Source organism: Schistocerca nitens, chromosome 9, assembly GCF_023898315.1.
Source record: "Schistocerca nitens isolate TAMUIC-IGC-003100 chromosome 9, iqSchNite1.1, whole genome shotgun sequence".
Classification (NCBI taxonomy): domain Eukaryota; kingdom Metazoa; phylum Arthropoda; class Insecta; order Orthoptera; family Acrididae; genus Schistocerca; species Schistocerca nitens.
Genome location: NC_064622.1, coordinates 413,943,890 through 413,957,982, shown reverse-complemented (window position 1 = coordinate 413,957,982; position 14,093 = coordinate 413,943,890). Strand labels below are relative to the sequence as shown.

The window sequence follows — 14,093 nt, the reverse complement described above, 5'->3', positions numbered from 1 at the left end:
GCCGGCGCATACAGGAACATTGTTGCGCATCTACCAACACACTGCTGCAATGTGTGCAGTGAAAGAGGTGTCATTATTTTCCGCCAGTTTCAGTTTACTAATAGCACTTTAAGAAATACAGTAACATGATGTCGAACAAACGATATCTATCGTTAACACTTAGTGAACGGATTAATGTAATCAAGGTGACTGAGAAAAACAATCTCTCTGTACACGAAATTATGTTACATTTAAAATGAGGAAAAACACAAATTTATGACACTTTAAGAAACAGGGATAAGATTCGGGATGAATGGAGGAAAGGGAATGAGCAGATGAAAAGAAGACTGGAAATGAAGAAATTAACGTAATAGTGTGGGAATGCGTGGCCAAGAAACTTACTTTTATCCTGACCCATGTTGCAGAGTGAGGCTCTGAAAGTCACTAAAGAGCTTGGAATTATGGAGTTTAAGGCATCCATAAGATGGCTGGACAGCTTCAAAGCTAGGCACAACATCGTGTAGAATGAAGTGTGTGGGGAAGCTAAGAATGTGCAGGAAAGTGTAGCAACAGAGTGGAAGATAATTAACATAATAATTGTTAATTATGACCCAAAAGACATTTTCAATGCCGATGAAACGGGACTGTTTTATCACTTGCAGCCTTCAAAACTGCTAGCAGTTCGAGGTAAAAAGTTCACTGGCAGAAAAAAATCCGATGAAAGACTCACTGTACTGCTGTGTGGAAACATGTTAGGTGAAATGGAGAAGTCATTAGTGATTTGAAAGGCGGCAAAACCATGTTGCTTCAAAAAGGTAGATATCATTAAGCTTCCAGTCACATGGTGAAGCAATAAAAAGGTGTGGATGGTGGGTGGTCTTATGGAAGAATGGTTGGGCTCTGTCAATACCAAAATGGAAAAAGGAAATTGCCAAGTTCTCCTTTTCCTAGACAATGTAACCTGCGATCCGAAAGTAATTGTCTTTGTTTCCTCCAGGTTTAACCAGCCTCACACAACCTATGGACCAGGGGGTTATTTACACATTCAAGTGTCATTATAGGCGATTACTAATGCAATCTCTTATTCTTAGTGTTGAAGAAGCCGAAAGTGCATTTACTCTTGCTCGTTCAGTTTCTGTCCTGGATGCAGGAAATTTGATTGGCCTGGCCGTAAAGGAAATAAAACTCAAAACTGTCACAAAGTGCTTCAACAAAGTAGGGTTTAGGGGTCAAGAGCAAGATGCTTCTGTGGGCATCAAAGCTTAAAGAAAATGCAGCAGCAACTGCTGAATTAATGAAAATGCGAATCATTTCATGTAGTGCAGATGATTATATTCAAAGTGCTGACTTTCTGTCAACTTGCTCCACCTTCACTTCAGCAATAGATTTAATAGAAATCCGCAACTCGGAGGATGATGAAGAAGAAACAAAGGAAGAAGAAGAGGAGCAAAACGATGTACCAAGAAAAATCAAGATGCCTGAAGAAGCCACTGTATGCATAAATGATGATATGCAATTTGCCAGCACACACAAATTCTCCCATCTTTTTGGAACTACTGTATGGTGCAAAAAATTGTCTACAAAAAACATTTTGAACAGGAAATCAAAACAAGTTTCCCTCCTTGGTATGTGGCAAAAAAGTGAAATGTAATGCAATTAAACATGGGAATAATATGTTCGTACATACAATAATTAACGAATGTAAAGTTAGAGTCAAAATATAGAAATGCCGTGTTATTTATCAATTAGTGCAATAGTCCAGTGTTCTGTTGTCCAATATACAGTAAACGAACATCTGCTGTGCTGGAGTGAAGGTACATAAATACAGTATATGCATAATTAAAAATTTTTACTCTACTTTTGTGCATGATGCATGACAAATTTTACATAGCCCAGTGAGTTTTGTGTAATATGGAAACTTGTCCAATTTGAAAAATTATTTTAGTTGCAGGTGATTCTGTTTTGAGAAAGTTTTACTGTATGTCCCTACAGAACCTTGATTCTTGTTTTCCTTTAAAATAAAAAGGGTAACATTGAACAGAAGGAATGATAAAGGATGGATAACTTCTGGGATTAAAGAACCTTTTGCTAGGAAGTGTGAATTCAATGTAATTCAGAGTACAAGCAGTAATCAAGATTTGATGCTCCATTACCTCCAGTGTTGTTGAATCCTTCATTCTGTTGTACAATGCTTAAAAAAAAAACAACTCAAAGAATCAGGCAAAAACCATTTAGAACATTCTTGAACAATAAACAAACAAAAATAGTAATCCAAATGAAATTATACCTCCAGAAATTAGCTCTAGCAGAAATGGTGAGACTTTTAATAGTTGGCCACAAAAGTTAGTGATTATATCTTCGTAGTGTTAGCAAACACTGTACCCAGTAATAAACAAGCAAATACAGGTGCATTAGATTTACTTGTGCAGACTCTTCATGTTCCACCAACTGATATTTGTTTCAAAAATACAACCCATAAGGAAATTACAGAATTTTTCAGGTCACTAAGAAGTAGTGATTATCATGGTTATGATGGTGTTTATTGCAGATTATCAATGTCCTTTGCTAACTTGATTGGATTATCCATGTACTACACACAACAAAAAAAGTTTTGCATCACCCCAGTTCCCAGAACTCCTGAAGACAGATGTTGGCTGTGGATATTGTATCACAGACACAGTCCCTTTGACTGTTCAGAGATGTCACTAAACCCACCCAAAGATGTAAACTACCATGCACTAGCAGTGCCTATTAGACACAGGGGCTCCAACAGCCGATCAGTTCCAGTCATTCCACCAGGAAGGAGTTACACGGCTCATGTTGTCTGTAGTTCAACCATGCCTAGACAGTAAATACTGCGGTTTGATCATGTCCACATTGTTACTTTGTGCCAGGAAGCACTCTCAACAAGGGAAGCATCCAGGTGTTGCGGAGTGAACCAAAGCGCTGTTGTTCGGACATGGAGGAGATATAGAGAGACAGGAACTGTCGATGACATGCCTCGCTCAGGCCGCCCAAGGGCTACTACTGCAGTGGATGACCGTTAACGTACGGATTATGGCTTGGAGGAATGCTAACAACACTGCCACCATGTTGAATAATGCTTTTTGTGCAGCCGCAGGACGTTGTGTTACAACTCAAACTGTGCGCAATAGGCTGCATGATGCGCAACTTCACTCCCCTCGTCCATGGCGAGGTCCATCTTTGCAACCACACCACCATGCAGTGCGGTACAGATGGGTCCAACAACATGCCAAATGGACCGCTCAGGATTGGCATCATTTTGTCTTCAGCGATGAGTGGCACATATGCCTTCAACCAAACAATCGTCAGAGATGTGTTAGGTGGCAACCCGGTCACACTGAACGCCTTAGACACACTGTCCAGTGAGTGCAGCAAGGTGGAGGTTACCTGCTTTTTTCGGGTGGCATTATGTGGGGTCGACGTACGCTGCTGGTGGCCATGGAAGGTGCCGTAACGGCTGTACAAAACGTAAGTGCCAGCCTCCGACTGATAGTGCAACCATATCGGCAAGGCATTCATCTTCATGGATGATAATTCGTGCCCACATTATGCACATCTTGTGAATGACTTCCTTCAGGATAACGACATTGCTCGACTAGAGTGGCCAGTATGTTAGCCAGACATGAACCCTATCGAACATGCCTAGGGTGGATTGAAAAGGGCTGTTTATGGACAATGTGACCCACCAACCACTCTCGGATCTATGCCGAGGAGTGGGACAATCTGGACCAACAGTGCCTTGATGAACTCTTGTATAGTATGCCATGACAAATACAGGTATGCATCAGTACAAGAGGAGGTGCCACTGGGTATTAGTGGTACCAGTGTGTACAGCAATCTGGGCCACCAACTCTGAAGGTCTTGCTGTATGGTGGTACAACATGTAATATGTGGTTTTCATGAGCAATAAAAAGGGCAAAAATGATCTTCATTCCAATTTTCTGTACAGGTTCTGGAACTCTCGGAACCAAGGTGATCCAAACTTTTTTTGATGTGTGTATGTTTGTAATCAATTAATGACTGGATATATTTCCTCTAGACTTAAATATTCAGTAGTAATACCCATCTGCAAAATTGAAGATAAGTAGACGACCTCTTATTCCAAATCTAAGTAGACGACCTCTTATTCCAAATCTGTATCATTCCTTCCAGTCTTTTGAAAAGTATTTGAGAAAGTGACCTGTGACAGAACACTGACTCATTTAACCAAGCAGAAGTTGTTAACAGCCTCTCAGTTTGAATTTCGTAAAGGATTTTCCACACACAAAGCAACACAAGATCTCAAAATTAAGTGCTACTGGAGCTACATAAAAAAATTCCTTCTGGTATGTTCAGTGACTTTACCAATTCTTTGATAGTTTGCATTACAGAAGTCTACTGAGAAAACTAAACGGCATCCCTCTCACATGGTTGGAATCATACCTCCATAACAGAAAGCAGAGGTTGTATCATGGGCATGAAAATAACCTCAATATGGGAGGACATAACTTGGAGTGCGAAAGGGATTGCTAATGGGCCCACTTCTTTTTCTAATGTATATAAATGATCTTCCAAACACATTAAAGGGCAGATAGAAAACTGTAATGTTTAATGATGACAAAAGGATACCTAGTCAAGGCTCCAAATTCAACCATAGCAGACACAACTCAGATGATGATAGCTTAAGAGGCCAACAAGTGGTCCACAGCTAACTCTTAACCCCACAAAGACTCATATTAGGCAGTTTCAGACAAGCGGTAATGACCTGTTAACACCATAAGTGGACATTAATAGTCACACACTGAATGTAAAATTCATCGGTGTTCCATAACAAGTTACAATGGGGTACACACATGGATACACTAATTGAGAAACAGTATGTTAGGCCTTTAGAAGTAGCTCCCATTTTGTTGACCCAAAGATGAAAATGTTGGCTTTTTTTTTGTATTTGACCGTCTGTTGTCTTGTGGAATTAACTTTTGGGCCAGTGCACCTAAAGTAAATAAAGTGTTTGATCAACAGAAGCAACCAGTATAGATATTGTGTAAAGTAGATAATTGTACAGCCTGCAGAAATCTTTTTAAAGATCATGAAATTTTTACACTCATTTCTCAAAATATTTACTCCTTAATAGTTTTTGTTTCTGATAATAGAAATTAGTTTCAACTGAACAATGATATACACAGTCACAATACAAGACACAATAATAATTTTCATGTAGTCTTTTCCTCCTTGTCCAGTATGTCCAATATAAAGTAAGAAATCAGGAATCCTCAGCAATTTAAAAGAAAATAAAAATCATACCTCATTACACATTCATTTTGCAATTTACTTGAACATCTAGATTCAGGGTTCATAGCAAGTGTTTGTTATAACGCTGAATGACAAGTAATAATCTATTGTCTGTAGCATTATAAAGGACATTTCATCGTTTAACTTTACCAAAAATATCACAAGTTCATGACTGATTTACTTCAACTTTTTACATGATACTACGATGAACATTGTGATGGACATAGACTATATATTTTTAAAAGCATTTCTAAATACAAGTGTAATATATGAAATATGAATGAATTTTAATGGTGTTGATATCAATGAGATTTCAAACAGTAGTTTTCCATTCTTGTTCAGTTTTAGAATGATACACATGAACCAAACAAGATGTAATAAAAAGAGACTTAACATATAAATGAGAATAATTCACTGCTCTCTAAATGAAGAGTTGCTGAGCTGCAGACAGATATATAGAAAAGACAAAAAATGCTTAGCTTTCGACATAAAGCTTTAGATGAAAGGAAATAGGACATAAATGCAAGAAGAATTAATGAGAATTACTGTATTATACAATAATGGTAGCATCTAAGATACCAGAATTGATACTTGTTTGTGCTTTCTAGTCATCTCTGAAGCAGTTAAAGGAGTAAAGTCTCATATTTTTGTTTATGCTTATTTGATAAATAAGTACTGCATAGATATATAATCTACGGTGTTACTGCAAACAACTGAGCATTTAGTCAGTAATGAAGAGCAGCACTAAATGTGAACAAAAACTACAAAATACCATGTAAATCCTCAAGCACCAGTTTAATACCAAATAAAGGATGTTGAATGAAAAAAATCATTAGATGTAACTCAGTTCTGATTTTTTAACTGACGCATACTACAAAAATTTCAGAAAATTTTCTTTTATTTATTTCATTAGGTTGTGTGCAAATTTTCAGAAAGGTGATGTGGCTGTAGACCTCGTTTCAGTGGGATTTGCAACAGTGTCAGCATTGGACTTCACACTGGAAAAAGATCAGCTTTACATCACATACTACAAAAGACTTTTGAAGGCTGAGAAACAGGCAGAGCGTAAGGGGCATGGTATGTGGGCCACTAACAGCACATGGTTCCAACGGATATGGAGGAAGGTATGTTTTCAGTCATAATGTCCTTTTTGTACACAAGCAGTTAATTCTAAGTCAGAGTTGGAATTTTGCATTTATTTCCTTTGGTTCGTTATCATGTGCTTGCAAGTAATTGTATAGCAGACATCAAAAATACAATATTTGTGCTGTAAGCTGCACGGTCAGAAACGTGTAATGCTCAGAACGCAGAATAAGGCCTCAGCTACGTATTGTTAATTGCCAGTTAAAGTAAGATTGATTTTTTGTATACTTTATGAGATGTATGTTGAGGAGGGCAGTATCATTAAATTCAAATAATTATCTCTTCTTACTCCCCTCTCCTCCCCCCCTGCCTCCCACCAATGCCGTGCCTTTTCATTGCTGTCCCTCCATTCCTATCCCACGGCCCCTCCCTATCTTGTCCCTCTATCATACCCACCCCATTCACCCTCCCCCTGCCCCTCCCCCTGCCCCTCCCCCTGCCCCTCCCCTTGCCCCTCCCACTGCCCCTCCCCCTTCCCCTTCCCCTCCCCGTCCCCTCTGCCCCTTCCCCTCCCCACACCCTTCCCCTCCCCCCTGCCCCTGCCCCTCCCCCTGCCCCTCCCCCTGCCCCTCCCCCTGCCACTCCCCCTGCCACTCCCCCTGCCCCTCCCCCTGCCCCTGCCCCTCCTCCTGCCCCTCCCACTGCCCCTCCCCCTGCCCCTGCCCCTCCCCCTGCCCCTGCCCCTCCCCCTTTCCCTCCCCCTGCCCCTGCCCATCCCTTGCGCCCATCCCTTGCGCCCCTCCCTTGCGCCACCCCTGCTTGTGTGCCTCCCATTGTGCGCCCCCCTTGTGCCACCCCCCCCTTGTGCCACCCCCCCTTGTGCCACACCCCCCTTGTGCCACCTCCCACCCTTGTGCCGCACCCCACCCTTGTGCCGCACCCCCTCCACCCTTGTGCCGCACCCCCTCCACCCTTGTGCCGCACCCCCCCACCCTTGTGCCGCACCCCGCCCACCCTTGTGCCGCACCCCCCCACCCTTGTGCCGCACCCCCCCCACCCTTGTGCCGCACCACCCAACCCCCCAAACCCCACCCCCCCCACCCACCACCCCCCACCTTTGTGCCGCACCCCCCCCACCTTTGTGCTGCACCCCCCCCACCCTTGTGCCGCACACCCCCACCCTTGTGCCGCACACCCCCACCCTTGTGCCGCACCACCCAACACCCCAACCCCCCCCCACCACCCCCACCCTTGTGCCGCACCCCCCCACCCACCCTTGTGCCGCACCCCCCCACCCACCCTTGTGCCGCACCCCCCCACCCTTGTTCCACACCCCCCCCCACCCTTGTGCCACACCACCCCACCCTTGTGCCGCACCCCCCCACCCTTGTGCCGCATCTCCCCACCCTTGTGCCGCACCCCCCCCCTCCCTTGTGCCGCACCCCCCTCCCTTGTGCCGCACCCCCTCAGCCTTTTGCCGCACCCCCCCCCCACCCTTGTGCCGCACCCCCCCACCCTTGTACCGCACCCCCCCCACCCTTGTGCCACACACCCCCCCCCGCCCTTGTGCCGCACCCCCCCCCCCCCGCCCTTGCGCCGCACCCCCCCACCCTTGAGCCTCAACCCCCCCCCACCTTGCGCCTCCACACACCCCGCCCTTCTGCCGCCACCCCCCCCCACCTTGCGCCTCCACACCCCCCGCCCTTGTGCCGCCACCCCCCCCACCTTGCGCCTCCACACCCCCCGCCCTTGTGCCGCCACCCCCCCGCCCTTGTGCCGCCACCCCCCGCCCTTGTGCCGCCACCCCCCGCCCTTGTGCCGCCACCCCCCGCCCTTGTGCCGCCACCCCCCGCCCTTGTGCCGCCACCCCCCGCCCTTGTGCCGCCACCCCCCGCCCCTGTGCCGCCACCCCCCGCCCCTGTGCCGCCACCCCCCGCCCCTGTGCCGCCACCCCCCGCCCCTGTGCCGCCACCCCCCGCCCCTGTGCCGCCACCCCCCGCCCCTGTGCCGCCACCCCCCGCCCCTGTGCCGCCACCCCCCGCCCCTGTGCCGCCACCCCCCGCCCCTGTGCCGCCACCCCCCGCCCCTGTGCCGCCACCCCCCGCCCCTGTGCCGCCACCCCCCGCCCCTGTGCCGCCACCCCCCCGCCCCTGTGCCGCCACCCCCCGCCCCTGTGCCGCCACCCCCCGCCCCTGTGCCGCCACCCCCCGCCCCTGTGCCGCCACCCCCCGCCCCTGTGCCGCCACCCCCCGCCCCTGTGCCGCCACCCCCCGCCCCTGTGCCGCCACCCCCCGCCCCTGTGCCGCCACCCCCCGCCCCTGTGCCGCCACCCCCCGCCCCTGTGCCGCCACCCCCCGCCCCTGTGCCGCCACCCCCCGCCCCTGTGCCGCCACCCCCCGCCCCTGTGCCGCCACCCCCCGCCCCTGTGCCGCCACCCCCCGCCCCTGTGCCGCCACCCCCCGCCCCTGTGCCGCCACCCCCCGCCCCTGTGCCGCCACCCCCCGCCCCTGTGCCGCCACCCCCCGCCCCTGTGCCGCCACCCCCCGCCCCTGTGCCGCCACCCCCCGCCCCTGTGCCGCCACCCCCCGCCCCTGTGCCGCCACCCCCCGCCCCTGTGGCGCCACCCCCTCTCCGCCCTTTTCCCCCTTTTCCCCCTCTCCCCCCTTTTCCCCCTCTCCCCCCTTTTCCCCCTCTCCCCCCTTTTCCCCCTCTCCCCCCTTTTCCCCCTCTCTCCCCTTTTCCCACCTCCCCCCTTTTCCCCCTCTCCCCCCTTTTCCCCCTCTCCCCCTCCCTCCCTCCCTCCTATCCCTCCCTTTTGTTCCTCCATCTACCACACCCATCCCTTATGTTTCTCCCACAAACCAGTCTATTGTGCCTTTGATTTAAATACTAGTTTGCCCATTAACTGTGTGAATTTCTTAGGCATTTTATTTGCGCCTTCCTACATACAGTTCAGATGAATGATGCAAGTTTTGTTGTGGCTATGATTCTTTGTTCCTTCATCTACCGCCCCCATCCCTCATGTTTCTCCCACAAACCAGTCATTTTAGAAATAAGTAATTGTTTAATGATAGTAGTTTTATGGCATTCTCTGTGAAACTTCCTGGCATATTAGAACTCAGTGCTGGACCAGGACTTGAATCCAGGACCTTGCCTTTCCTGGGCAGTGCTCTTATGTTTAAACCTGTAGTCTTCAAGCCTTCATACAGTGCGTGTGAAGGGAAATTCTGGCACAACTATTTTTTGCCCTTTCTTGTTCCATTCACAAACAGCATGTGGGAATAATGATTGTCAGTAAAGCTCTATATGGGCTCTGATTTTTTTGTCATGACAATTTCAAGAGATACATGTGGGAGAAAGTAATAATTTGATCAGCTCTTCCTGGAATGTACACTCTGAGAATTTTGGTAGTACACCTGACCTTGATGCACAGTACCTCTCTCAAAGTGTCTGCTACTCTAATTTGTTGACTATAACTCTCTTCTCCCAAGTAAACGATGAAATGGCTGCTCTTTGTTGATCTCTTCTGTCTTCCATTAATGCTATTTGGTAAGGGCCCCTGACAGCTAAACGATGCTCAGTAGTCTGTAAAATGAGCATTTCATTAGCCACTTCTTTCACGAGTGAATTATAAACTCTTGTGCTACTACTTTTGTGCAGTTTGCTTTACCTAATCATTCAACTTTAGGTTGCTCTGGATGGTTAGTCCTAGCTATTTTATTCCAGTTACTGTTCCCATTGATTTGTTGTCAACAGTGTAATCAAAGAGTGGTGGATCTTGATGACTGAGCTATCCAGTCACTCCTCAATACGTGTCATCACAGTGCTACTTCTGGCAGTATTTCTTGTTAAGAGAATTGCCTATGAAAGGTGAGTTTCTAGATTTGAGACCCAGTCTAGCACACAGTTTAAATCTGCCGGCAAGTTTCAAAAAGTGCACACACTGCTGCAGTGTGAAAGACTCATTCTGAAAGCATTCGCGATGCTTTTTAAATATTGAACTCTACATAATGTAGCTGCTTTTGATACCTGAAATATAAATATTAGATCCAAATATAGACAATAATAAATCAAATAGTAATACTAATTACTGTATATATTCTAAGTAAAAGAAAGCCTTAAAACATTTAAGAGAATGAGATAATTTGCCTCTAGAATTCATGGTCTAGAAAATGGTTACTGTTGGTATCAGTTTTATTATTTGGAAAAATTTTATTGAAGTAATTGTGTATTGTTACAGAAGTGCTACCTAAATAACATACAATAGATTATAGCTTTTACTACCCAGTTTAACCAGTGTGATGCAATTTGGTTCATGTTTGATAGCATGACAAGTTGGCCTACAATAATTTACTCGGGATGTGTTGTATGTCTAGTGTATTTTAATTATAGTCAAAGTGAGGATAAGATTTAGTAATTTGTCAAAGAGAAAATTCTGCTAAGAAAACTGTTAAAATTTCGAGGAGACATGACTGCTAGCCAGCACTTACCTGTAGAAGGGGAAATTCTGAGTAGTGCCACTAGATACATGTAAGAGTAGAAAATACTAATCTTGACTTTAGAAATTCGTATGTTTCTTCTCTGGGTAGGAAAGAGGTATTGTTTGGGGGAAGATTTGAGATGGGGAGAGCAGGTTACTGAGACACTAGGTTAAGAGGGACCCACATGTTGTGATGAGAGTAGATAAGGATAAAGGACATGGTATCTCAGAGAGGAAGAGGTTAAAAGTAGTAAACTGTGTGCAAGCTTCAGCAGTGGTGATACAGAAAAAATAGTGACATGTAAAAAGAGATGAAAGGGAAGGAGAAGTCAAAAGTGCAATGTATAATGCAGTTATCACCCTCTTTTATTCAACTCTTACTCAGAATATGTCTTGGGGAGATATGTCACATCAAAATAGTAATTTAAATTTGGGTCAACATGATTCTTAGGACCTAAAATAGTTGATCCTAAATGTCAGAATGTAGTGAGACACATTAGGGTTGTTCTTGAACATGAAACAAACTATAATAGCAGCTTTATATTGCATTGAGATCAACAGAGTTACTGGAATTGAAAAACAGCTGGGTCTCAATGAACGTTGGTAGCATTCGAAGCTGGTGGCAAAAATAAAGATTTTCATTGTAGTTGATGGTGGAGCAACATCGGTGTCTTCATAAAGATATGTTTTCATAGCTGTAAAATCACCATTGACAGGTCATACTCGAGAAGTACACAGATTTGCAGTATTGGTCTCTTTCGTTATATCTCGTACACTAAATTTTTCAGTGCACCACAAGAACTTGTCTGTAATAAACTATCGATTGACAGTCACTGAGACAAATAGTCCCTTACTAATGCAAACACCCTTGTTTCTTTCATACAGCGTAATGATCATGGCAGTGAAATTAAAGAATTAGTTTTATGAGGTGGTGCACAACCAGTTGTTCCTTCTGTAAATTACTTACAAATGGAATAGGAAGGAACTAAACACTGTGGGTACACTATTTGCTTTCTCTGTCTTGTAAAGTACAGTGGGTTGTTGAGCACACATGCAGAATTACAGCAGGGAAGAATTGCTTTTTTGTTTTTATTTATTGGCATTTAAAGTGCCTATTAGGTTTCAATTGAATATATAAATTTAAGCACTTTCGTCTACTTGGTTGTTTTAATTGCAGTACTTTGCTGTTCTACTAGTTGTTTAAAATATAACTATCTTCAGAGGAATTTGCCGTAAAAGAGGATGATGAGAAAATACTGAAGGTCCCAAAGATTGAACAAATACTATGTTGGTTAAACATATTGCTTCTGGCAATTACTAGTGCAAGTTGGCTTCAGGAAAAGCTCTTCAGATGCACCTTAGGGACTCGTTCAAATTCTCCTTAGTGACGTGTTTGTTATTTTAGCCCTGTGTTGTATTCTGAACAGTGTTTGTTACTCAAACTGTTTAAGTGTTTGTGATCATTTGCTCTTAATTTGATTTATCGCTTTCTTCTTACAGAAATTTGTAATACTTTTATGTTTTGTTAACGTTTCAGGTCAGTGCAAGACTACAGCCAAGACTGTTGCTACCAGTAGTGTTACGGCGTTCTTGAATAAGCTTTCCATCCAGTTCCTAATAGGATACTATATTGCTACTGGTTGTGTGTAGAAAATTTAACCATAATTGTGTTCATCGATGTGTCATTATGGCTATCCAGATTATAGTCAACAGCAGGTAGCTACTAGTAATAGTAGTGACAAAACAGGAAATCTGTAAAATAACAGTACAACAAGAATGAATGGAGTAAGGCCAAGAGTCACACAAATTTAAAAAAAAAAGGCTGCATCTCTAGATTTCAACATTTTTAAAATTCCTTCATTATGATGATGATTCAAAACTGATTGAGGAAAGAGTATATGCATAGGCACTGAAGCAGAAAGAAAAAAAGGGGAGAGAGAGAGAAAGAGAGAGAGAGAGAGAGAGAGAGAGAGAGAGAGAGAGAGAGAGAGAGAGAGAAGTGCATTTATTCTGTGATACAAATGTGGCACAAGATAAAATTGTATCTTTCCTGGGTTATGTTTTGCAGAAACTTTTCTTTTCCTTAATCACATGTGTATGTACCGTTTCCTTTTCATATTTCCATTCATCTCTCAGTTGAAGGAATTTTTATGAAATGCTAAAATTTGAGGATATAACCACACTGCTGTGTGTGTGGCCCTCACTCCACTTGGTCTTGTTTTCCCATGTGATTAATAGATGTTTCTCTTCTGTCACACACATCATCATGTTTGTACTTATTAATTTAATTTTTTTGTGCAGCATTGAAGATGACATATTGAAGTAAAAAAACAAAAGCAGGTTCAAATCAAAGGAAAGAGGTAACAGTTTCAAAATAGCTATGTACTGGTATTAACATGTGTCATAAGTGGTAGTACATAGTTTCAAATATTATTTTTCATTGTTATTTATACCATTGTGGATACATTTTCTAAAATCTTAATTGGACAATAAAATCTTGTACAATTTTCTGTACTGATACTGATTTGACTGATGACAGTGTAGTGCATATTTCTGACTTTTTTATTGAAAATGGAATAACCATTGTGGCAGTATTTCATATCTTGCTACAAACATTAGCAGTTTACGCTGTTGTCTGATATACTATGCAGTTCTTATACTTCATGTAACCCAATTAAAAACTGTTCTTATTCCAGAGCCTTTTTTATTTCTTATGTTATCATGTCATAAGGAGTGACTGTCACTCACTAAATTGAAAATAATGAAAAAAGTCAAATTAAACATGTAACTGGCTAACAAGACTTTTGATCATGGTGCTTCTTTTATAAAAACACATTTGTGCCTTAGTGAAAGATTGTGAAGGTTGTGAATATGTAATTTATGTCAATTTGCCAGTGGTTATTTTGATAATTTGGATGTATATTCTGTAAATAAAGTGTTTTCTCTTAATACAAGTTCTTGTAATACAAAACTATTTCTATTTAGTTTAAAATGAAAATGAATAAAAATTAAAATATGACCTATCAAATGAACAAATTCCAATTATATTAATGTATAAAATGCAAGAATTTTCAGATGATGCTACATGATATGAACAAACAAACAATAAATGTTGTTGAATTGTTATAAGACCGATGGCTGGTCAGAAATTACCATCGGGAGATGCATTCTGCAGTAGAGTCGATAAAAATACACAAAATAACACTTAACAGAAATGCTGGCTTTTGTCATGTCACATGCGACAGCAGAGAAGGAA

At 43.7% G+C, this 14,093-nt stretch overlaps 1 protein-coding gene across 2 annotated transcripts in view; it reads left to right on the top strand.

Annotated features, from left to right (window-relative positions):
* Positions 1–13,791, top strand: part of LOC126203007 (uncharacterized) — a 36,743-nt gene extending 22,952 nt beyond the window's left edge. The window contains exons 5-6 of one of the 2 annotated variants that reach the window (XM_049937208.1): positions 6,207–6,398; positions 13,139–13,791. In XM_049937208.1, coding sequence (XP_049793165.1) covers positions 6,207–6,398; positions 13,139–13,144 — 198 coding nt within the window. In that variant the 3' untranslated portion in view covers positions 13,145–13,791. Of the gene's footprint in view, positions 1–6,206; positions 6,399–12,374 lie in introns of both variants that reach the window. The other variant, XM_049937207.1, reaches the window with a different exon arrangement.
* Positions 13,792–14,093: the final 302 nt, after the last annotated feature.